This window comes from Lepidochelys olivacea, assembly GCF_965140295.1.
Source record: "Lepidochelys olivacea isolate rLepOli2 genome assembly, chromosome: 11".
Classification (NCBI taxonomy): domain Eukaryota; kingdom Metazoa; phylum Chordata; order Testudines; family Cheloniidae; genus Lepidochelys; species Lepidochelys olivacea.
The window spans coordinates 13820059-13844786 of NC_140421.1; the positions used below are offsets into that span (position 1 = coordinate 13820059).

General features: G+C 42.0%; 1 protein-coding gene across 3 annotated transcripts in view; it reads right to left on the bottom strand.

Moving 5' to 3' along the window:
• CFAP221 (cilia and flagella associated protein 221) overlaps positions 1-24728 on the bottom strand; it is a 46970-nt gene that overhangs the window by 6772 nt on the left and 15470 nt on the right. For all 3 annotated transcript variants that reach the window (XM_084642658.1, XM_084642657.1, XM_084642659.1), the window contains 14 exons: positions 23889-23989; positions 20267-20370; positions 17699-17858; positions 16288-16411; positions 16069-16180; positions 15678-15786; positions 13143-13230; positions 11453-11542; positions 10365-10460; positions 9211-9307; positions 7223-7359; positions 4530-4610; positions 884-991; positions 592-768 (listed from right to left, as the gene is read on the bottom strand). In XM_084642658.1, coding sequence (XP_084498784.1) covers positions 592-768; positions 884-991; positions 4530-4610; positions 7223-7359; positions 9211-9307; positions 10365-10460; positions 11453-11542; positions 13143-13230; positions 15678-15786; positions 16069-16180; positions 16288-16411; positions 17699-17858; positions 20267-20370; positions 23889-23989 — 1584 coding nt within the window. The remainder of the gene's footprint in view (positions 1-591; positions 769-883; positions 992-4529; positions 4611-7222; positions 7360-9210; positions 9308-10364; positions 10461-11452; positions 11543-13142; positions 13231-15677; positions 15787-16068; positions 16181-16287; positions 16412-17698; positions 17859-20266; positions 20371-23888; positions 23990-24728) is intronic.

Genomic DNA, 24728 nt, shown 5'->3' on the forward strand with positions numbered 1-24728 from the left:
TTAAAAATCCCACTAGGCATCTAGCAGTCTCTTTAGGCATCTAAATACCTTTGAAAACCCACCTATGATCATGGGCACTATAGAACACGCTAAGATAGATGGATACACAGAACCCAAGGAGCATTCCTCCTCCAACCCTTTCTCATTCTGCCTAAAGACCATGCAGAACTGCAGACCCTGAGTGCAAGAGAACTGTGCCAACCCTATCCCACGTGAGGAGGTGCACGATGCCACATAAGGGTTGGAGATGAGGCAAAACTATGGCCCTCCTCTGTGCTGACCTGCAGATGAGGTGGGGTCCCAGGGACTGGCTGCAGCCCCCATAGATTGTGGTAGTGGGTACGTGCTGGGGAGCTCTGGATGTCATTCAGCACTTACCTGTTGCTCCCCCCTGGAGGTGTGGGAGTGTGGCTCTGGCCTCTCCATAGCAGGGCTGTGCCTTACAGCACCATCTAGCCCTGTGGCACACAGTTTTTATATATAAACCTAAGGAAGGTAATTGTCTTCCAGTTCCTTACCAACCCTGTAATGGAGCAAACGTACATTTCCCTCAGCTCCTTGGAGGCTTTACTAGAGCCAAGTTTTACTTACAAATATGCGAAGTGGGTGACTGTCTGGAGGCTGGAGTAATGCTTTGGGAGCTGCCAGGTTTAAAAGGCTCATGGCCTTTTCCTCGGATTTCTCTCCCGGGTGTTTGTGTAGACCCTCTGGTGGAGAGGGAGGACTGAGCTGTGGCTTTGGAGAAGTTACTATTGAGATCAGCTCATCCTGGAATAATTCAGAAGACAAATGTTTTCAGGGTGCAGAGGGAGTTTTGATGTAAAATATTGTAACAAAATGCTATGCAGTGAAACCAAATAATGGATTTTGGTTGTCTTGTTACCTTGGCTCCCTGCTTTAGTGGTCGGGAAAGTTTTTGAGGTTTATAACTTGTTGATGCATAGTGTGTACAAAATGGCTGGTACCCCATAATGCTCAAGTGCTGAGGAACCTAGATACAAATGAAGATGATTTATTGCAACACATGCGTATGGAGGTCAGTGTGTTCTAACTTTCCAGCTCTAACATGGACACTTCACATGGTCTCTTGCTGTAACAGATGTTTGGACCATCATTTGGTGACAGTGACATATGACGAAAACTATGAGCAAAAATGCTTAAGCCCTCTACAGTCAAATGAATTTGTGAAGGAATGTTTTCACTCTAGATGTTTTCTATAAAGGATCATGTGTGAAGTAATAATTTCTTGCACAAACAAGATTGATGGGCTGGCAGAAAGCTGTGTTTGCGTAATACACCTAACACTAGTATGTGAAAATAAAATGGAACAGCAGCAAAGGTACAAACAGGAACAAAAATTAAGAGCTCCTTTAAGCAATGTTGTTTCTATGCTTGTTGTAATCAACAAAACAAAGACTTGGCCAAATTCAGCACTGATTTAAGCCCAGTGGAATCTCCTGACTTTAGGGGGTGATAGAATTTAGCCTTTTTCATTTTCTAAATTGTGAGGGAGGAGGGTTTAGAGGTGAGAAGGTAAAGAATAGGTTCTGGATTCACAAAGCTTGAGAACAATAAAGATATAGCTGAAGATCGAGATACTAGTCTGTGAGGACTTGTGGCACCTTAGAGACTAACCAATTTATTAGAGCATAAGCTGCTGCTTATGCTCTAATAAATTGGTTAGTCTCTAAGGTGCCACAAGTCCTCCTTTTCTTTTTGCGAATACAGACTAACACGGCTGCTACTCTGATACTAGTCTGTATTTACTATCCAAATTGGTGGAATACACAGCACCTAGAAAAAAAATCATGTCTTCCCTTTTTTGTAACTTTTATCAGGGGAATCTGGTATTTGCTTTGGGGCCAGATTCATAGATTCATAGATATTTAGGTCAGAAGGGACCATTATGATCATCTAGTCTGACCTCCTGCACAATGCAGGCCACAGAATTTCACCCACCACACCTAAAAAAGACCTCACACCCCTATATCTGTGCTATTGAAGTCCTCAAATTGTAGTTTGAAGACCTCAAGGAGCAGAGAATCCTCCAGCAAGTGACCCGTGCCCCATGCTACAGAGGAAGGCGAAAAACCTCCAGGGCCTTCCAATCTGCCCTGGAGGAAAATTCCTTCCCGACCCCAAATATGGCGATCAGCTAAACCCTGAGCATATGGGCAAGATTCATCAGCCAGATACTACAGAAAATTCTTTCCCGGGTAACTTGGATCTTACCCCATCTAAAAACCCATCACAGGCCATTGGGCCTATTTACCATGAATATTTAATTACCAAAACCATGTTATCCCATCATACCATCTCCTCCATAAACTTATCGAGTTTAATCTTAAAGCAAGATAGATCTTCTGCCCCCACTACTTCCCTCGGAAGGCTATTCCAAAACTTCACTCCTCTGATGGTTAGAAACCTTCGTCTAATTTCTAATCTAAATTTCCTAGTGGCCAGTTTATATCCATTTGTTCTTGTGTCCACATTGGTATTGAGTTTAAATAATTCCTCTCCCTCTCTGGTATTTATCCCTCTGATATATTTATAGAGAGCAATCATATCTCCCCTCAACCTTCTTTTAGTTAGGCTAAACAAGCCAAGCTCCCTGAGTCTCCTTTCATAAGACAAATTTTCCATTCCTCGGATCATCCTAGTAGCCCTTCTCTGTACCTGTTCCAGTTTGAATTCATCCTTCTTAAACATGGGAGACCAGAACTGCACACAGTATTCCAGGTGAGGTCTCACCAGTGCCTTATATAACGGTACTAAAACCTCCTTATCCCTACTGGAAATACCTCTCCTGATGCATCCCAAGACGACATTAGCTTTTTTCACAGCCATATCACATTGGCAGCTCATAGTCAACCTATGATCAACCAATACTCCAAGGTCCTTTTCCTCCTCCGTTACTTCTAGTTGATGCGTCCCTAGCTTATAACTAAAATTCTTGTTATTAATCCCTAAATGCATGACCTTACACTTCTCACTATTAAATTTCATCCTATTCCTATTACTCCAGTTTACAAGGTCATCCAGATCCTCCTGTAGGGTATCCCTGTCCTTCTCTAAATTAGCAATACCTCCCAGCTTTGTATCATCTGCAAACTTTATTAGCACACTCCCACTTTTTGTGCCCAGGTCAGTAATAAAAAGATTAAATAAGATTGGTCCCAAAACTGATCCTTGAGGAACTCCACTGGTAACCTCCCTCCAACTTGACAGTTCACCTTTCAGTAGAACCCGTTGTAGTCTCCCCTTTAACCAATTCCCTATCCACCTTTCAATTTTCCTATTGATGCCCATCTTATCCAATTTAACTAATAATTCCCCATGTGGCACAGTATCAAACGCCTTACTAAAATCTAAATAAATTAGATCCACTGCGTTTCCTTTATCTAAAAAATCTGTTACTCTCTCAAAGAAGGAAATCAGGTTGGTTTGGCACGATCTACCTTTTGTAAAACCATGTTGTATTTTGTCCCATTTACCATTGACTTCAATGTCCTTAACTACCTTCTCCTTCAAAATTTTTTCCAAGACCTTGCATACTACAGATGTCAAACTAACAGGCCTATAATTACTTGGATCACTTTTTTTCCCTTTCTTAAAAATAGGAACTATGTTAGCAATTCTCCAATCATATGGTACAACCCCTGAATTTACAGATTCATTAAAAATTCTTGCTAATGGGCTTGCAATTTCTTGTGCCAATTCTTTTAATATTCTTGGATGAAGATTATCTGGGCCCCCCGATTTAGCCCCATTAAGCTGTTTGAGTTTCGCTTCTACCTCAGATATGGTGATGTCTACCTCCATATCCTCATTCCCATTTATCATGCTACCATTATCCCTAAGATCCTCTTTAGTCTTATTAAAGACTGAGGCAAAGTATCCTCACTCCTTGCATGCTCAATTCTTGAATTCAATGAGAAATGTGCGAGAAATGTGAGATCAGGCCCCTTGAATCAAAAGACTAGTAAGACCAAGTCATATAGTTTCTCAAAGGCTGTCTTCAGTCTTATGATTTAAGTAGCTGAGAGAGCAGGAGAGCAGAGCACTGGAGACACCATCCACTGGGGACACAGAATCTCATGGCTATGATGTGGTCTTCATCAACTTGGTGAGAACATGGACTGACACTCAACATGGAGAGTCTGAACCTGCAGACTATGTCACTAGCCCTTACCCATGCAAGTAGTCCTATTTAAGAAATCATAGCAGTTGTATCAGTAGAAAGTCTGTCTGAGGTGCAATGGCTCGAAGAGGTCACACACTGGGGCGGTGCGCCTCTGCACTGCCCCCTACTGCTGACTCTCCATTAATACCGCAAATGAGCCCACACATTTAGGGAGCTAACAAAAGATAAATCCCACAGTCCTTACTTGGGCAAAACTCACATTGACCTGAATGACAGGGACAACTGGTTCATACACTAAATGCGGCACTGTATTTCTTATGTCACACTAACCCTAATGAAAGAAAGCAGTATGACACAGGTGAGTGACTAAGCTGTATTGTCTCACCTTTAAGTCGTAGAATGGGTGAATGTGCTTGACTTTCATGTCTAAAGACTTGACAGGAACTGGACCAAGACCATCGGGAGCCTGAAACAATACAGTATTTTAAGACACAACAATATACTGGGCATTTTCTTTTTCAGCTGAAATAAGTCATCAATACAGCCAGTTGGAAAAATGGGGAAAAAATTTTGGAAACATTTTATCAGCATCTTCTTCCTGTCTTTTTCGGTTGTTGAAATTTCAGTGAAATTTTTTCTCCCCGAAAAAATCAAATTTCAATCTGCTCCAGCCATCGCTGCATTATTATGAACATGAGGACAATAAAGGGCAGTTAATAAAATGTAACGCTTCATTTTCTTCACTATTTTGACAGTACTTTTAATAAACCTATTGTCTGAATTAACAGTATTTGATGTTTTGTTTTTGTCATATAGCCACCATGGTATACAAGGAATTTCACAGGTGAATTCTCTGAGTTTATATCTGCATTGCTGTTGGAGTCCTCATGGATTATGGTTTGTTAGCATTTCAATGTACAACGGTCATCAGCTCAGATGGGCGCTTAGATGTTCTCCTGGAAGTTAAAGACCCTTTGGGCTTTAACCCAGAAGCCTAGGGAAAGCTGTAAAAGGTCTGGCCATATGCATGATTATGTCTTTGTGCGTTGTCTGACTACATCGTGCATAAGGCTATGTTTATGTCACCGAGGTCATGGAAGACACGGAATCCGTGACTTCCAAAGACTTCCAAGACATTCTCTGCTTCAGCCCAAGGAGCTGCGGGACTCTGGAGCTGGCAGCCAACGGGGCCCTGGCAGAGTTCCAGCGACAGGTGACAGACCCCTAAGGGGGCCCTCCTCAAGGTTCCAGCTATGGGAGACAGCCTTATGCGGGGAAAGGGCACCTCACGCGAGCAGCTGGGGGTGTCCCGTTTTCTGTTTGAGAAATATGGTCACCCTGCAGCTCCCAGCCACCACTGTGGTGGGGGAAACCATGGAGCCGCAGCAGCAAAAGTCACAGACAGGTCACAGCTTCTGTGAATGTTTGTTTATTGCACGTGACCTGGCCGTGACTTTTACTAAAAATAACCATGACAAAATCTTAGCCTTAATCATGCTTTTAGTCCTTTAGCACAGACATCTGTAAGACAACTATCACTGTCTCATTTAAATAAGAGGAGACTGTCTGCAAATGGACAGAGCACTTGACACGGGCTCAGGAGATGTGGATTCTATTCCTGGCTCTGCCACTGGCCTGTTGGATGATTTTGGGCAAATCACTTCGACTCTCAGTCCCCCCATCTGTAAAACTGGGATAAATATACTAACCTCCTCTGTTAAGTGCTTTGAGATCTACTGATGAAGAGGGCTATATAAGAGCAGGGTATTATCATTAATAAGTATCCTGTTAGATGGTCTCACCACTTCTTTGACTCTTTGTACATGGAGGTTAACCTATATCAATGTCAGAGCTAGTCTGTTTCTTCATGTGATATTGTTGTGTATCTCTTATCCCATGCACCCTGCAAGATCAGTCTCTCCCCTGGAGGAATCCTGCCAGTTGTGTGCAAGAGGACTCCATTTGTGTGATTTTTCATCTGCATCTGTGTCTCTACAGCAATTCAAAATAAAGGGCACATCTTCAACTACCCTTGAAATGGAAAAAAGGTTCCAAGCCCAACTCTGCCCTCACTTATAAAGTTGCAACTCCCAGTGAGGTTAATGGGATCTTTACAGCAATCTTTAAAGAATCTTACACAGTGAAACCTGTCTTAAGGGACCCTGCAAGTGATGAACAAAACCAGGTGATTAACAGAAGTTGCACATGGTCTAAAACCTCTGGTTTATATACAAACAGTGTGTAAATCCATACAATGATTGTGTATTGCAAGGAGCTCCAGACCTGTTGAACCATACAGTCAGTTTTCAGATACAAACACATGATCTTAGAACAGAGCTCTCTAAAGACTATTGGCCTTTCAAGATCTCTTCCTGTTTGAGGACAAATACTAATATGAGAAAGGGAAATGACCTTTTGGTTGGTCAGAATGGTTAATGCACTGACTCTCTTCTATAATATGCAGTGTGGGAATTCATTCTTTATAGGAAACAAGAGTCTAAGGTGTGTTACTAAGTGATACCAACATTTGAGGGTATTTTTAGTAGCCTTACAGCCACTTATCTCATTCTGACTGCACTGTCCTGTGCTGGGCATTGTTCAGAGTTAGGAGATTGTACAGAGTGCATATTTTAATGTAAACTTTAAAAACGTTGAGGAAAATTATTGGGCAATAATAGTCTTTAACCAGCTGACTGGGGCAGGGACCTTGCCTTCATATGCATGTAAATTCCTATGCACATTTATGGTATTATAGAAAGAGCCTGGTATTTGGTGTAACAGAACTAATACAATGGTGTTTATACTTCCAGGGCCAGATCCTCAACTGGTGTACACTGTCATAGCTCCATCAACTTCAATGGAGCTTCAACTGCAGCAGCTGAAAATCTGGATCCAACCTTTCAGGCTAAATTCTCATTCACACTAATGCCATTTTACCTTACTCTGGGTATTATATTTATACCCACTTTACTGCACTCTGGAAGTGTAAAGGGGCCTTAAAGTGGCCTTAGTGTAAATGAGAATCAGACCCTTCGTTTTTAGTAATTGATTTGTTGCCACTATAATCAAGGGACCTACCAGTTCATCAGACCACTGAGGTGGATGATAGGTTGGGAATTTGAAAGGTAATATGCGATCTACAGACAAGTTGAAAGCAGCGCTCTTCTGCTCGTCACCCATAGCTGTTGAGCTGATGATTTTCAAACTGCTGTTTTCTGCCACGTGGAGAGAGAGAATCAAGATCTTGTAATACATGTTAAGATATTCTCTCAAAAATAAAACCAAACCACAACACAGACTTTTAACTTCTTCCTAAGTCAGGATTTGCCCAGCCATTTTGATATAAATACTAAGGTATTATTTCGCAGGGGCTCTAGATGCCACATTTAAGAATAGACTTGGAAGCATTTGATTTTTATTGGTAAATGTTGGAAAACATCAATTTCACCGGACAAATACAATCTGAAAAAAAATATTTCCATCAATAATATTCTAAAATTTACAGATAGGAGGAAGAAAAATGCTGCTTGAGAACATATTAGCTTGATTTAAGGATATTTACTTTGTATATTTTGATCTGTGATGTTGACAATTTGTATTTTAACATTTATAAAACATTAACTTTCGAATCTGTGTCTACTGTCATTAAATAGTTAATGTCTGTCTCCCCCATTGTCTGATTCACCTCCATTATTTCGCACAACTGTGAAAATTAAAATTGATAAAAATAAGAGATGAATAAACATTGACATCCATCAAAATGATAAAATAATAAAAATCTAACTCTGCCACGCCCATTTAAGAGGAGGCAGGCACAGTACTGGGATTGCTGGGTGAATTCAACGACAAGCCATTCCCAACCTGCTCTTCTCTAGCGGGTAGTATTTTTTCCCACTTGTTTCCCTTCTCTGCAAAGGTGGTCTGGTCTGTTTGTTTCTGCTCATGCTGCAGGGCATATATTTAACTCCTCAGATGTACCTAAGCGTCCTTTGCACCGACTACCACAGCATCTCATCTTTAAAGCATCAATGAAATTACTGTGATGGGTTTTGGGGCACTGGAATTGCCCACTGCAGAAAAAAAGAACTTCCTTTGGGAAAGGAAATGACATGGACAAGGGACAAGGTGGTTGCCAAACAGGGTGGGTAAGCAAGAAGGAGAGAGCGGTGAAGGAAGAGACTAAAATTCTATCATCACTTAGGACAGCAATGCGCTCCAGGGCTGGCCTTGTCTTGGATAGCTCAATGGTTTATCAAAGGCTTATTTCATTTCCCCATTGTTATAAAACGAGTAGCGTTTCTGCAGTACCACTTCCATTTCACTATGAGGAAATGATCCACTGCTGTTCTCTGCTTATCCAGAGCCAAGACTGATGTCACATAATTACTGGCAAGCATCTGTTCAGAAACAGTGACAGGAAACAAAAGGAGCAGCACTAGATGGATGGCTTTGCATTTTCTGGTTCCCCTCCTGTTTTACTGCACCAAGTTCAAGCATCCTGTCCTTATCACCTTCAAGATCCGTTCTCAACTCTGTCCCTCCCTTTTTGTCCTAGCTCACCTCTTATCATGTTGCCTCCTGTCTCTACTGCTCCACCAATTATACCAGCCTTGTCCACCTGTTTGCCTGCTTCTCAGGCAAATATCTCCACACCTAGCACCCTATCCCTTATGCATGGAACAACTTCAACTAAGCGGATCCCTATGGTCAACGCTGTCTCCCCTTTCAAGTCCCTCTTCAAGACCCGTTCCTTACTTGATGCCTAAAACTAATTGCCCAGCTAATAATAGATAAGCTTTGAGGCTCTCAGGGATCATTAAGGTGTTTTTTAATGCCTGTAAATAATGTGCATCAAAATCATACATATTTCGACTATATCCATTTCCAATTCCTGTTACAAGATACTTATCCTTTTTGATTGCAAGCTCTTGGGAAGGATTGTCTTTGTGTGTGTATATATGTGTATGTGTGTGTGTGTGCTATACCTAACACATTGTGGGTGCTATTGGAATAACCGCAACAAATTGAGATGAGCTAAAATGCAAATATCTTGTCCTGCACTTTACCTGATACAGAGCTTTCTTCATCGCTTTGCCCTTTGATGTTTCTCTCTAGTCCACGAAACAAAAGTAATACACGATTTAGCCGCCACTGAATCAGGACCTAGGATAATTATTTAAAGTTTTCCAGTCAATATTAAGTTGAATACTCTACAATTTACATTTATATTGACATCCAGTAGTGACAGCTTTATTTATTCCTCACAAGTCACTTGGTCTTCAGTTGAAAGGAGTTTTTTGATGTATTGCATAATTTTTGTCCTGGGGTATTTTTGTGTGTTTGTTTTTTGGGAAGTGTGGCAAGATGCATGTCCTAGCTGAATTTGTTTTGACGAAAGACCAGCTAACTGTGACATTACATCTATAAAATAGAAGACTTAACAGGTGGCTGTACTGTCAATTTAAATACAGATTGTAAATATAAACCTCCATCCTGTAACAGGATCCATGTGAAGGCAAAGATCTGCCCATGAGGATCCTGTTGCAGGACAGGACCATGGATGTGCTATTGCCCCTGTCGAGCAATGAAGTCTTAACATGCACCTGTGTGCACTTTACACAGCCTTATGAAGTGGCAGTACAGAGTCATAGATTTTAGCGACAGAAGAGTCCGTTTGAGCTCCTGTATAACACACACCATAGAATTTCACCCAGTTACCCACGCATTGAGCCTAATAACTTGTGCTTCACTAAAGCATATATTCCAGCGAGGTATCCAATCTTGAGCTGAAGACATCATGAGAATGAGAATTTACACTGGCCATTGCATCTGGATTTATGGGAAATGAATGGTAGAACTGCAGGGTAATATTGAAATCCAAACAGATAACTTTTCATTGATCTGATTTTTAGTTTCACAAAAACATTTTTCTTCACATTTGGTTTTGCAAAAGTTATCGGTTTGTTTGTTTACAAATTCTACATTTGGAGCCTTTAACATTTTATCTCTGTTTAACATTGATTTATTCTAATAGGGGCTTATGGATTTTTTTATTAAACCCTTTGTTTTCTGGAAAGGCTGTGGTACATTTATGACAAAGAGTGAAACCAATGGGCTAGCTGTGTAGGTTCCTTGAAGATGGCAAACTGAACCAGTGTGGTTTTGTGTGTGTTTCCCAAGACATGTTGCTATTACACTGCATTTTGGTTGTTTACGTTACCCGGCGAGCTGCTTGTTGAAACCGTCTTAGAATCCCGTGTCTGTTGGCCCAAGGGTCGTTAAGGAGGAGGTCAAACTTGGGCTGGACACTTGGACACTGCACCGCAGACAGAAAGTGAAAATGTAGGTTATAATTGTTTGTTTTAATTAGAAAGTGGAGGAATATCTAGCAGTCATTCCATGGACTGAACCCATACAATATTTTCTAGCATTGAGGTTATACAATGTAAATACGTCCAGCCAACTAATAAACTAATTCTGCTCCTAGGCCATATCAGACCCTCAGTTTTTAAATTGAAATTCTCATTAATGGGTTCATTGGGAAACTATTGTTAAATATTCAGAGACAGAATAAACTCTCCTGTTGTGCTAGTGTAAACCTGGAGTAACTCCACTGAAGTAAGGCAGGAACACTACATAAATGTAACCAATGAGTGGTAGAATAGGGGTGAAAATAACAGGTCAGATCCTGATCTCCCTGTGTAAATCTAAACTAACATAATTTATCTTATGGATGTTAGGGCCAAAACCTGGTCTCATTGAAATCAATGACAAAACGCCTTTTCAGTTCAGGGCAAGCTGGTTTGGCTCTTACTCCAGATTTAAACTGGTGAAACAGAGATCAGAATTTGGCCTGATATCCTATTGTAGATCCTACAAGAGTATAGATACAGATACCCAAGGGAAATGACATTGGCTGAATAAATTCACCATAGGGCAAAACATTTAAAGAAAAGAGTGTGATCAACCAGAAATCCTATAGATCCAATGGTAGTGAGCAAATTGCTCCGAGGAGAACCTTCATAAATAAACAACCTGCAACTCAGATTGGGCCTACATGTCATCCTTTATAGCAACAGCAGTATATGAATTACAGCACTTGCATCGGCCTGCATATTTGTGCATTCAGTGTTTCCCACACTGTGCTGTCCTATGTATACAGTGAACAGCTCGTCCTAACATTCTAAAAGTAGCACTGAAAATGAAACACAAATATAAACATTTTAGAGCTCTCAAATTAATAGGAAAAGCAAATAATGCAGAATAGCTAGGTATGTGGTATTAGCATAATAGCCCATGTGGACGTACCTGTTCAACAGACCGGATAGAACGCCTGAAAGCAACTTCCACTTTATTCCTTTGAAACTCTCTCTCCATAATGGGATCTCCCCTTTCGATCTGGTTTGCCATCAGTAAGAAGATCCACATTAGTGCAATTTATTCAGTATGTTCTTTCGTCACTTATAGTTAATTACAACTGTAACATTCCCCATTTGGTAGACAAAATGCGACTTCATACATTTCAGGGTGATGATGATCACTGCACTTTAAAAAGTCAAACAAAGTAACGTTCTGACTATCAAGTCCCGCTTCTGTAGCGACTATGTCACTCGAACATCCACTGAATTCAACGAGTGTAACTGCCTGGGAGGACAGGTCCTATTTCAGGATTAGGGTTGGGGTCTCCAGACCCCCAGCATGGTCAGGCATCAAGGAAGTGAGTTGGACCTACTGCCTTCTCCCATGGCCCAATAAGAACAAAGGATCTGCTTTTCTGTGCAGCAGAGACCAGCTGCTAGATGGGCTACAAAACCAACACAGCAACAACTTCCAACCCTCAGCAGCACTCGACCAGGGAGCTCCTTCATTGTCCTTCTGCATATTGGCTGCAGTTTCTCCACCTTCTGTAACCTCCCACTCTGCATTTCATCTGCCAGTGCTTTTAACAGTACTCTTCCTATATAAACCTTTCGCATCACTGTTCAATTTGTAGTTTGTGCTGACATCATTTAACTTCACCATGCTGTAAAAGCCATTGATGCTATTGGACTGAACATTGATTTGTGCCTTTTAATTAACGGTGCCACTTTTTGCCAGGCTTCTGAAGTTTGACTTTTCCATTGCTGCCATTTGGTTACCTTGTTCTGTCTTAAATTCCTCATTGTTGTATGAGGAGCTTCCTCTGCCATTTGATTTAATGGTGCCTTTTGAGTTGCTCCTCGCTGCCAACTGATGCGACTCTCCCTACCTTGTTTCGTTATGCCACCTGGATTTGTCTTCCTGATCCTCATTTCTGCCCTCTCCCTCTCTCACCTTTTCTCTTCCCCCATCCCAAAGCCTCTTCCCTACTGTCCCATCTCCTGCACACTGCTAAATCCTTTACTCCCCTCCATTCCAGGGCCATCTTCTCCTAATCTCATGCTCAACTATGTTTCCCTAAATCATCTTAAATAAAACTTCTGAATGTATTAAACAAATACATACAAAAAAAGAGTGAAACCCAAAAGATGAACATGCAGCTAATGAGGCATCGTTATTTTATATTACTGTGTTCCTCATTTTACTTCCTCTTCCTCCTTCGGTTTAATTCACATAATTGTGTCTGACGTTAGGGCATGAGCCTGCAAACACGTATAGGAATAATGTAGTCACATGAGACGTCCCATTGATATGCATGTGAATAACATTATTCCCATCTGTGAGTGCTTACAGGGGTGGGCTGAGGGCTCATTGACTGTAAGCGGTTTACAGGCCAGAGGCCAAGTCTTTCATATGTTCTGTGCAGAGCCATTCACATACAAGGCATTATATAAACAGTAATAACAATAATAAGGGGGTAATATGTGAGGGAAATAGCATAACTAACATTGGTATGTATCAACCTATTTAATAAAACCAGCAGCCATCACAAACAGGGCATTAGTTCATTAGTCAGTTTTATTTAGTCCAAAAGTATAAATCTGATTTTAAAAATGCAGAACAAACAGTGGAGGCTAACCTTGTATTGCTCTTCTTCCAGTTGTCGTTCTTTGATAATCTCTCTCTTAAATTTCACAGAAATTGGATCTTTACCTGTGTGAACTTGCCTGCATTTATAATAGAGATGAGAAAAATCCTTGATGCAACATGCTGTTTGCTTTATTTAAAAGATAATGGACCTAATAGTCAGTGGTGAGCTGGAGCCGGTTCTCACCGGTTTGCGCGAACCGGCTGTTAAATTTTGAACCTGTTTTAGAACCGGGTGTTAACCTGCTTCTCTGCAGGGGGCGCTGAGGCTTTGATGGGCTCCGGCCGGGAAGTGATGTAATTCCTCCTCCGGCCGCCCATGCCTCCAGCCACCCCCACACCCGCTGCCCGTAGCCAGCCGCTGCCGCACCCCTTGCCCTACCTCCAGCCACCCCCGCATCCCCTGCCTGCAGCCAGCCCCCATCTCCAGCCACCCCCTGCCCACAGCCAGCCCTGCCTCCAGCCACCCCCTGCACCCCCTGCCTGCAGCCAGCCACTGCCGCACCCCCTGCCTGCAGCCAGCCACTGCCGCACCCCCTGCCCTGCCCGCAGCTAGCCCCTGTCTCCAGCCACCCCCTGCCCTGCCTGCAGTGAGCCCCTGCCACACCCCCTGCCCTGCCCACAGCCAGCCCCACACCCCCTGCCTGCAGCCACCCCACACTCCCTGCCCTGCCTCCAGCCACCCCTGCACCCCCTGCCTGCAGCCAGCCCCCGTCTCCAGCCACCCCTGCGCCCCCTGCCCGCAGCAGCCCCTGCCGCACCCCCTGCCTGCAGCAAGCCCGTCTCCAGCCACCCTCGCACCCCCTGCCTGCAGCCAGCCCCTGCTGCACACACCCCCTGCCCTGCCTGCAGCCAGCCCGTCTCCAGCCACCCCCACACCTCCTGCCCTGCCCGCAGCCAGCCCCTGCCCACAGCCAGCCCCTGCCGCACGCAGCCCCTGCCCTGTCTCCAGCCAGCCCTGCACCCCCTGCCTGTAGCCAGCCCCTACCTCCAGTCAGCCCCTGCCGTACCCCCTGCCTGCAGCCAGCCCCATCTCCAGCCACCCCCACACCCTCTGCCCTGCCCACAGCCAGCCTCTGCCACATGCACCCCCTGCCCTGCCCGCAGCCAGCCCCTGCCGCACAATTCCCTTCCCTGTCTCCAGCCCACCCTGCACCCCCTGCCTGCAGCCAGCCCCTGCCGCACCCCTTCCCTGTATCCAGCCAACCCCTGCTGCACGCACCCCCTGCCCTGCCCGCAGCCTGCCCCTGCCTCCAGCCAGCCCCACACCCCCTTGCCTCCAGCCAACCCTTCACCCTCCTGTCTCCAGCCGGCTCCGCACCCCCTGCCCTGCCTACAGCCAGCCCCGCACTCCCCTGCCTCCAAACAACCCCGCACCCTCCTGTCTCCAGCCAACTCCGCACCCCCTGCCCTGGCCACAGCCAGCCCTGCACCCCCTGCCCCACGCCCCTGTCTGCAGCTGGCCCCACGTCCACTGGTGCCCTGCAGTTCCCAGGGCAGTAACCCTGCACACCTGCTTCAACGAGGGGGACAGGGGAGCAGCTGGGACCCATACATGTGCACACCCTAGGGTAACCAGACAGCAAGTGTGAAAAATCAGGACAAGGGTTGGGGGGTAATAGAAGCCTATATAAGAAAAAGACCCCAAAACTGGGACTGTCCCTATAAAATCGGGACATCTGGTCACCCTAGCACACCCCCAGGGCGTGGCGGGGCCCCACACATGTGAAACGGAGCTCATTTCTAGTTCAGGCCCATCTTTTTAAAAAGAGAACTTTAGGCAGGGTTAACACACATCCGTATTTTCCCAGACAGGTCAGGCTTTTTGGTTCTTAAATCGCCGCCCGGGAGGAATTTTAAAATTTTAAAAATTCCTCCCGGGAAAATATGGACGTATGTAACCCTGTTGGGACAAAAATACATACTGGGGCACATCCCTTAAATCAGAACTTTTTATAGGGAACCGTTAAGATTTTAACAAAAACTTGTTAAGATTTTGGCAGCTCATCACTGCTAATAGTCCTCTTTCTAAGGCTTCTATCCAGCAACTCCTTTGATTTAAATGGGATTAGTCATGTGTTTAAAGTTAAGCATGTACTTAAATGCTTTGCTGGATTGGTGCCTTACACTTTTTTAAACACAGGTGTAACTCCACCTACTTAATTTAACCCAGTGTGAGCTTGATTCTGTACTCACTGAAGTTAATAGCATTGTTCCCATTGACTTTATTGGTGCAGGATGAGGGCAAATGAGAGTTGAATCCGGACCATTTTCAATAGCTTTCTTTCTGAATGGCAGTCAAAATAAAATCACGGTGCTTATTGCCCACTACTGCTAACTATTTATCAGATTCCTCTCAGGAAAAAGAATGTGAATAGAATTTAAGCAACCTATTTGTTAAATTAATCTACCATGATCAGAAATGGTGGTTTTATGCATGAATAAACTTTGCTTGCTTCATTCAGAGAAGTCATATTTCAACAAATCTTACTGCTGTCTGTTATAAAAATGTATAATTAACACTCACCACTTAAGCTGATTTGCTTCTTCTTCCTGAGTATCTTGTTTGACTTTTAGTTCAAATACAGCTTCCTTCATCTGTCTTGTTTTTGCACCTTCATTACCTTGGCACAGGACTGTGGACAAGAGCAGACAATTATTCCACCACATCTCAAACCAGAATTCTGTGTAAAATGACAATACATTTTTTACAGAAAAACCTGACTGCTGCAATAATTGAGCTTATTAATCAAAAGTAAGGTTAAGGTGACACTTTCTTCAGAAACTAGGGTCCTATTATGCCATTTGTTTTGAAGCCAAGCTCTCCACCTGAAATTATCATGGAGTTCTGTTAAAAATTAAAAAGCAAGGTAAGGCCCCTCAAATTTATTTTATTCTGGATTGGTTCATTACGTTACCTTCTTTCCAGTGTTTAATCTTTAATTTGCCAGGTTCTTGAATCAAAACCGTTGCCACAGCATAGGGATTTGACAAATCTGCTGGGAATCGCAGGTTTTGGTATTCAATCTCCTGTGGGATAAAAATTAATAGGCAGAAATAAATTGTGTGTGTGATGTTTAGGTATAAGGAATAGTATCAGGCCCCTGGAGGTACTTTTGGTTAGTAGTTCTCTGTACCTTTACTTTCTGAATTTGGCTGGATTGTGGATGCTTTAAATGGCCTTTTCTCCATACCACTTGTTTTCCTAGTGACACTGTTTTCTTCTCTGATAGAGTTTTGTGTGTTTCAAATTCTTCCTTTCTAGATTGCAGAAGAAAAGACACAACTTTAATCAGTATTCTGAAAGTTGAGTAGGAGCCCACCACATGCCTTTCTGTGCCTTCTAGATATACAAGAAGATTGTGATGGTGTGTCTCAAATTACAGTGATTGGCACGTAACTTCCTAATCCTGCTACTTCACAATTCCCAGGAAGGATGGGAGATGTTCCAAAATCATAGAATATCAGGGTTGGAAGGGACCCCAGAAGGTCATCTAGTCCAACCCCCTGCTCAAAGCAGGACCAATTCCCAGTTAAATCATCCAAGCCAGGGCTTTGTCAAGCCTGACCTTAAAAACCTCTAAGGAAGGAGATTCTACCACCTCCCTAGGTAACGCATTCCAGTGTTTCACCACCCTCCTAGTGAAAAACTTTTTCCTAATATCCAACCTAAACCTCCCCCACTGCAACTTGAGACCATTACTCCTTGTCCTGTCCTCTTCTACCACTGAGAATAGTCTAGAACCATCCTCTCTGGAACCACCTCTCAGGTAGTTGAAAGCAGCTATCAAATCCCCCCTCATTCTTCTCTTCTGCAGACTAAACAATCCCAGTTCCCTCAGCCTCTCCTCATAAGTCATGTGTTCCAGGCCCCTAATCATTTTTGTTGCCCTTCGCTGGACTCTCTCCAATTTATCCACATCCTTCTTGTAGTGTGGGGCCCAAAACTGGACACAGTACTCCAGATGAGGCCTCACCAATGTCGAATAGAGGGGGACGATCACGTCCCTCGATCTGCTCGCTATGCCCCTACTTATACATCCCAAAATGCCATTGGCCTTCTTGGCAACAAGGGCACACTGTTGACTCATATCCAGCTTCTCGTCCACTGTCACCCCTAGGTCCTTTTCCGCAGAACTGCTGCCTAGCCATTCGGTCCCTAGTCTGTAGCTGTGCATTGGTTTCTTCTGTCCTAAGTGCAGGACCCTGCACTTATCCTTATTGAACCTCATCAGATTACGTTACTTATTATACTTATAACTTATTGCCCCCTTGCTTCTGAAGGCCTTGGTGATTAGAGTGCTGATTGCATCTCAGTCGGTGGAACAATATGCAGTGGAATACTATATATTATTTTAAATTCATTATAGTTTCACTTAATGCAGTCTAGTTGCACTTTAAGCAGAATGATGTGTAATCAAGATATTTGGTGCATTTGAATAACACAATCTAAGTGCCATGGCAAAATAGTATGAAATCTTGTTTCATGAAGGTATTTTTAAAACAGAAATGGGCAAAAATATTCAAAGATAAATCAATCACACATACATTAAACCCCCATGGGGTGTTGATGTTCCTGTGAATACACATACATAGGGTTTAGAGTTAAACTGTGCAATCCATAACCGCATTTTCATCTGTGCTGTTCCATATTCATATGGTGCATATTTAACAACCACATCCACTTTCCCACTGGCTGGAATTATTCCTGTACATGGGAACAAAATACATTCCATTTACAGTGAAATCACGGCAGCACTCTACTTCTAAGTAAGCCCAATCAAATGTGCTGAAATGGATCATGGTCTACATTTTTAAGAGTGACCAGGGTTTCTGGGTGTCCCAATTTCATCCACGCATGTGCTAGAATCCTAGTATTAGTTTCATCTGAAGGTAAGAATGAAAATCCATCCAAGTCAAGTTAACTTTAAAACCATTTCACAGTTAATATCATGTCAGAAATAAAGGCCATATTATATTACGCTTAGGGCTGCTCTTCACTGGGAAATTAGGTCATGTTAGAACATGACCTTGGGGAGTTATGTTAATTAAAATGTTAAACATGATTTAGCAGTTAGTGTATACAGAGACCTTCATACTTAAAATGCTCATGGGTAAGCCCTACTGGAAACAGAGTTAAGCATGTCCATCTGACACCGTGTTTAAACAGGGTAGTCCATTTATACCATGCTTAATATCATGTTAACTAACATGACTCCACAAGGAGTGTTCTAACATGACCTAATTTTGTGGTGGAATGAAGCTTTATGTTGAAGAGTAATTAGGTAAATTCAGAGGGGTAAGGTGCTACTCAATAGGGGCAAGGATATCAAAGTCTGTCCCTAAATTTGCAAGATGTTTCCCTTTATTGTTCTATAAGTCAAAAGCTAATGTTATTACAAGAAGATGAAAATTTTCAGGTGCTGTCTGTGCCTCTACCCACTTAGCTCTTACTGTCTTCTTTTCTTACTATCATTTTTTCCATTTGCAAGGACAGAGAAGCTGAGGATACTAAGTTTGTCCCTTTGGAGTTGGGAAAGCAAGACTTTGTTGCTGTCATAGTGTAACTAATGAATATTTTGGATCTAGTTCTAGGAATGGTGAATAGTTTAATTCCCCTGGAATTTATTCTACACAGCACTGCTGGGAACGAATCCAGACCATCTGTTACATTTCCAATACCCATTTGTCTGACATGATGCTTTCCTCTACTGGAAAAAGATGTAACAAACAAGTGGATAACTAAGTAAAGAAGAGAATGCTCTTTTGTTGGAGCATCAAGTAGATCATTTAGAGACGAGGAGCTCTAACTTTCCTACATGCCTAATTAAAAGCGTGTGCAGAAAGTAACTGACACTACACTGTCATTCAGATGGTCTAACTTGAAGGAGTTGAGTGGTATCTCCTTCCTATTGTTTCCATTGATGAGTTTTATTAAATTGAATAGGATGTCATTCATATCACAGTATAACGGGAGATGGGTACATTTTTCAAAAGTACCTAAGTGACTTAGGAGTCTAAATCCCATTTTCAGAATGACTTAGGCACTGAGGGCCAGATTTACAAAGATCTTTAGCTGCCTAAACATGCACATGGATGCCCAGTGGGATTTACAAAGGAACCTACGTGAGTTAAGCACCTAAGTCCCATTGATTTTCAGTGGGAGTTGGGCACCTAACCTGTGTACATGCTTTTGGAAATCCCACTAGGTGCCTATCTGCATCTTTAGGCATTGCTGTATATGTAACTTCACACTACAAAAACAGATGAGTCTATGGTATCTTTGTCCAATTCATAACGGTCTGCCTCTTCTGCATATCCAGATACATGAAAATATGTGACTAAATGACATCCAACTGCTGTGTGCTCAGCACCTGTCTCCTGTAAAACTCACAGTGCCTGATTCTCAGTTGTGCTAGGCGCCTTTATACTGCTCTAGAAGTACAAAGGGATGCTGAAGTGGCTCTAAATAACACTGCAATGATGCTGCCATACATCATAGGCAGATTACATGATGCAGTCATATATCATATGCAGATTACTAGATTTGTTACTGACCCTGGAATATTAATAATCTTATTAGGTTTTTCTGATATTTTTAATGAAGCAAAGACCAGCCTGGCTGCCTTTTTGTTTGTTTTTCTCTCTCTCTCTGCATCATTAATAATATCAAATGCCATGAGCAGAGTTGCACCTCTGGTCTTCATTAGTGGCTAGATTTCTTGAGCAGGACGAGCTAATTATCTGTTGGAATTAGCTATGTTACACCAAAATAGTGGCTATTAACTCCTCTGTAAACCTGCTTCAGATAAATCTTCCAGATCCTATTCATGTCCACATCACCCAAAGAGACTGGAGGACTTATGCTACAAAGGAAAGATATCTACTAGATGCTTAACAGTTTGACCTTCCATCGAAGTTGCTTGTTTGTTTTTCTATATTCATGTGTGGGGCTATGATTCAACTGCACAGTTTGAGTTTAACTGCAAACTTTTGGGGGCAGGGACTGTATCTTCTAATGTGCATTTCTGAACAGCGCTAAGCACGCCATCATAAATAATAGGACTCAGCAAACAATTATTTGGATGTTTAGAGCTTTAAACAGATGTGGCCTACCTGAGGTTGGCTGAATGGTAAAGGCTTTGTGAGGCTGAATATAATCAATATGGAATTCAAAATCTATTGGATAGCTGCACTGTAAAGGGATCACATACTCCTTGCTGCAAAAGAAGAAAGGAAGAATCATGAAAGAAAAATTAGTAATAATTAGAATCAGTGACCACAGGCTCACATCTGGAAAATGACATTTTCTCCATCTAGAGCATGCATTGCAAGATAATAGGAGTCATGGAGATGGATTACCTAATTTTAAAAACAGTCGTTTTCCATAGTTACACAACAACTATGTCGTTTTAGAATACCTCCAGATTAGAAAATGAGAGTAAAATATTGTCTTAATTGCTGTGTTGCTCTCCATCTCCTATACTTAGTTTCTCCTATGCATACATTTAAATTTATCTAATTTAATTTTTAAGAGGTTAATTATTCCTGTGTGACATCACCTGTACGTTTTACGAACTGTACCATCTAGTAAAGGCTAATATTCAAATTTAGAGCCACACTGGCTATACAAACAGAAATCAGCCCTAGGCTGCAGCATCATGGGAACAGAACAAACCACACATGACATATGTTAGGTGTGTTGCACACTGATTTATTGGAAAGCACTCAGATACTTTGGGGTTGAATGTGGTGTAAGAACCTACATAGGACAGAATCAGTGAATGCTATTCTTCTACCTATTCTTTCCTCTGAGCTGGAATCGCAGCTGGAATCAGTAACAAGAACCAGGTAGTGTTGTTACATATTTTGCATTGCTGTAAATATGACCTGTCTCTAACTAAAGACCTGCTGGAAATGAATTACTGGGAACAAACTCAGCACTGCCACAACATGTTGGCTGCAGTTCACTACAACACAACAGGTCACTTGTTAAAGTACCGGCTGAAAAAGGAAAATCATGTTAGAGAGTCCACGTGTCAAACAAGAGGCCTCATTTCTCTCTGTGGAAAAAACACGGTTTAGGTCAGAACTAAACAATGCTTTTTTTCTTGTATCACTTGGAGAACAGGTGTTCCTGTTGGCAAGTATCCCTGCATATCCCCAATCCCATTGTTTTGGACAACTGTTAACAAGGGGATAGCTCTAGGACACTTAGGGCTGGTTCAGCTTTTCATTCATTTGGTTTTTTTTAAAAGGGACACTCAGGTTAAAAATCAGAACTGATCAAACATTCTTTTCCTCTACAAATACTTTGAAGCTGAAATAAATATTAAAGTTGAATTTGCTTTTCAATATTTATTCTACTTCCCTCAGCTAGGACACTGAACATAGACTAAACATTTTATCTCTAGTTTCACATTCGCTTCTCACGTCTTATGCACCAGCACAGTGATGCAAAGCTGAAGTTGAAAATACCGAGGGGAGTGTTCACTTTTAAAATGCCATTTCCATTGAAATTTTTAAAAAATTAACACAAACATTTCTATTGGTCTTTGGTTTTGTTAAAAGCTTATTTTTTACCCAATCTAAATTTGGAGGCAAATTTTGTTTCTGTGTTTCTTTAAAATCCCTAATAATTGAAAATAATTAATGTGAATTTGTTGTTCAGTTCTCATTCACATAAATCAATAATGGAGTCACTTAAGACCTAATTCTGCACCCACTGCAGTCACTGGGAGTTCTGCCACTGACTTAAAGGGTTGCAAGATTATGTCCTTGGAGACCAAGCTTGCAAAGTGGTGAGCACCTAAACATAACACAGGACTGGGCCTTGGAGCAATAATAGGTAGTGTGCAAGGGCCTGATCCTCGCTCCCATGTTGGCAGTGTAAAGAGGCTTTCATACAAATGAGAAATAAGCCCTCACACTTTCCAAAGTGATGTCTTTTTTTGTGTGCATCTATTTTCATGTGCCTAATGTGGGACAACGATTTGGTGAAACCCTGGATATCATCCTGAAAATCTAGAAACTTATTTGACACAAGATTACTCCCGCTTTTAATAACTATTTGGCTGATATTATGTCCTGCTGATTAGCGAGGAATGCATTTTATATACAGTGCTCCTTTGGAAAGCATACTTTTAAAAGGTTAGGGAAATAAAGAACAACAGTGAGTGCCTTTATTTTGCAATTTTCAGTTCTAGCCTGTGTCTTAATTATAACCTGCTCTGGGAGTGAAAAGAGAGGGGAGCACTTTGCCTTAAACATCTGATCATAGTATTATATTGTTGTAACCAAGGCAAATTACATAGTCACGGGGCTCTTGGGACAACACAGCCTAAGATGTCACCAGAATACTGAGCTGGAAATAACTCCATGTAGCTCACTGCAGCCCAAATGGTCTCTTTGGTCCCCATCAAAGGTCTTCTGCCTTTTGGGCTCTACGGCCCAGCTCCTCAAAGGTAGTTAGGTGCTTAACACTCACTAAAATCAATCAGAGCTAGGTGCCTAAATACCTTTGAGGATCTGTACCTACATGCCAGTGCAGAATGGTGGGTGACAGGACATGGAAGCCTGATCCAAAGATCATTGAAGTCAATCTTTTCACTGACTTCAAAGGGCTTTGGATCAGGCCTAGGGTCCCTATGTCTGTCTCTATATCTTGTACATTATTTGGGATCTCAAATAGCTTTCCGCTTTAAAATAATGACTACAAATTGTATATTTTCTGCTCCATTCTTCTGCACAGGTAGGATAACAACCTATTAAAGAATTCTGTTCACTGAGGTTTTCTGAAAGCATCAGGATTCTTGTGTATTTCAGCACTGTGTTTGCTTATAAAAATGGACATGCATGTGTAGGTGACCTGAGATCAGAGACAGATTCAGGGTTCATGGTGAGCAGGTCGTCTAGTTGCGGAGCTGGGATTTCATTTATGTAGGGGTTTCATTGTTTGGAGAGGGAAGTTTATAGATCAGAACAAAAAGAGGATAAGTGAACAAAAAGAGCTCTGGGGCTGAGTTTAGCGATTTGCTACCACCACTGTGCATCTGTCATTATGTGAACTCTAACAATTTCACACCTTCACTTCCAGAACCTTTATATTGAAAATGATGCTCTACTCACTTAGGCCTCATGTACACTGGAAAGTTGTACCCCTTTAACTAGGCCAGTGCGAAGTGATACAAACCCCTGAGTGGGAATGCAGCTATACTTGTATAAAAGCGCTTATATTGGTATAGCGTATTCCTGAATGAGAAGTGGAATAAGATATACTGGTCTATGCCACTTTTATATTGGTATAATTAGGTGCTGAATGGGTATAACAATTTCAGTAAAAAAAAATCACACCCGTAACCAAAATTGTTCTACTGATACAAAAACAGTATGCAGACCAGACCTTACAGTGAATTTCTAGATCCTCAAAATACATCTGAAGTGAAGCATAAACCTATGCTGGCTTTCTGCATAGGGGGAATTTCACTCTTAAAGATAAATCAAAGCTAGATCAAAAGTGAATCAATGCCAACTGATAGTAGCTTTGGTTCTGGCCTTACGTCTCTACAGATGAACATACTCTTGAAAAGAAGTCCCATGTAGTGGTTTTGCAACCTACATGGTAGGTGACTTAATTAAAACTTCTAAGGTCTTATGTTTAGACAGTTGATTAGAAACAAAAAATAGATATTTTAATTTTTGCAGGCCCTAAAAAACCCCAATTGTCACCTTTACTCACCTCTGTCCAAGTGAAACATCTGATAAGCTTATAAATGATGGAAATTCGACAACATTCACAGCAGGGTAGCCATGGATAGGAACAAGCAAAGTGTCATCTCCCTGGAAGAAATGGGGGAAAGTACTGATTTAACAAAATTAATCAATGTTACGCATACAAAGGGGGGGGCGTAATTTAGAATCACACTTCAGGAATCAGTGCCTATCCAGTGTCCCCAGAATCTTTTTGGGGAGTAGTTAGCAGTTAGGAGGCATGTGAAACTACTCCTCTAGCATTTCATAGACTGGGACTGTAGAAACCTCACTCCTTTCTAAGTACCCCTCAGCTTCTCTCTGCCTCTAGAAGCTATATTTGGAGCTCCCCCAAATCTGCTCAGCTAACACATTGCCACAATACCATCTGTGAAAGCTGCATCGAATACAGTCTAACTTGTGGAAGAAAGGATTATTGAACCAGACTGAGGGCCCACAACGCTAGTACATTTTTCAGAGGTCTTCAGAATCCGTGAATAATCTAGGGTCAAAAATGTTGGGTGCCTTAATATGGGCACCTGTACCCATATTTAGCCATCTGTATCAAAGTGTCCCAAGAGTCAATGTTCTTTTGTGGATTTGTGCCAGGCACTTGACAATAATGTTTTTTTGCAATGAATATTATTCTGATTATTTTTGCAGGCCAAAAAGTAAGGTGGTCTACATTGGGCATAATGAAAGAGAGATCAATGATGCACCAATGAGGACAGTGGAGTTATATGAAGGTTTGTAAACACATGTCTATGTTTTATTATCATGCCCTGTAAAATATTTTTATTACATTACAGCCAAAACGAGACACTTTTAT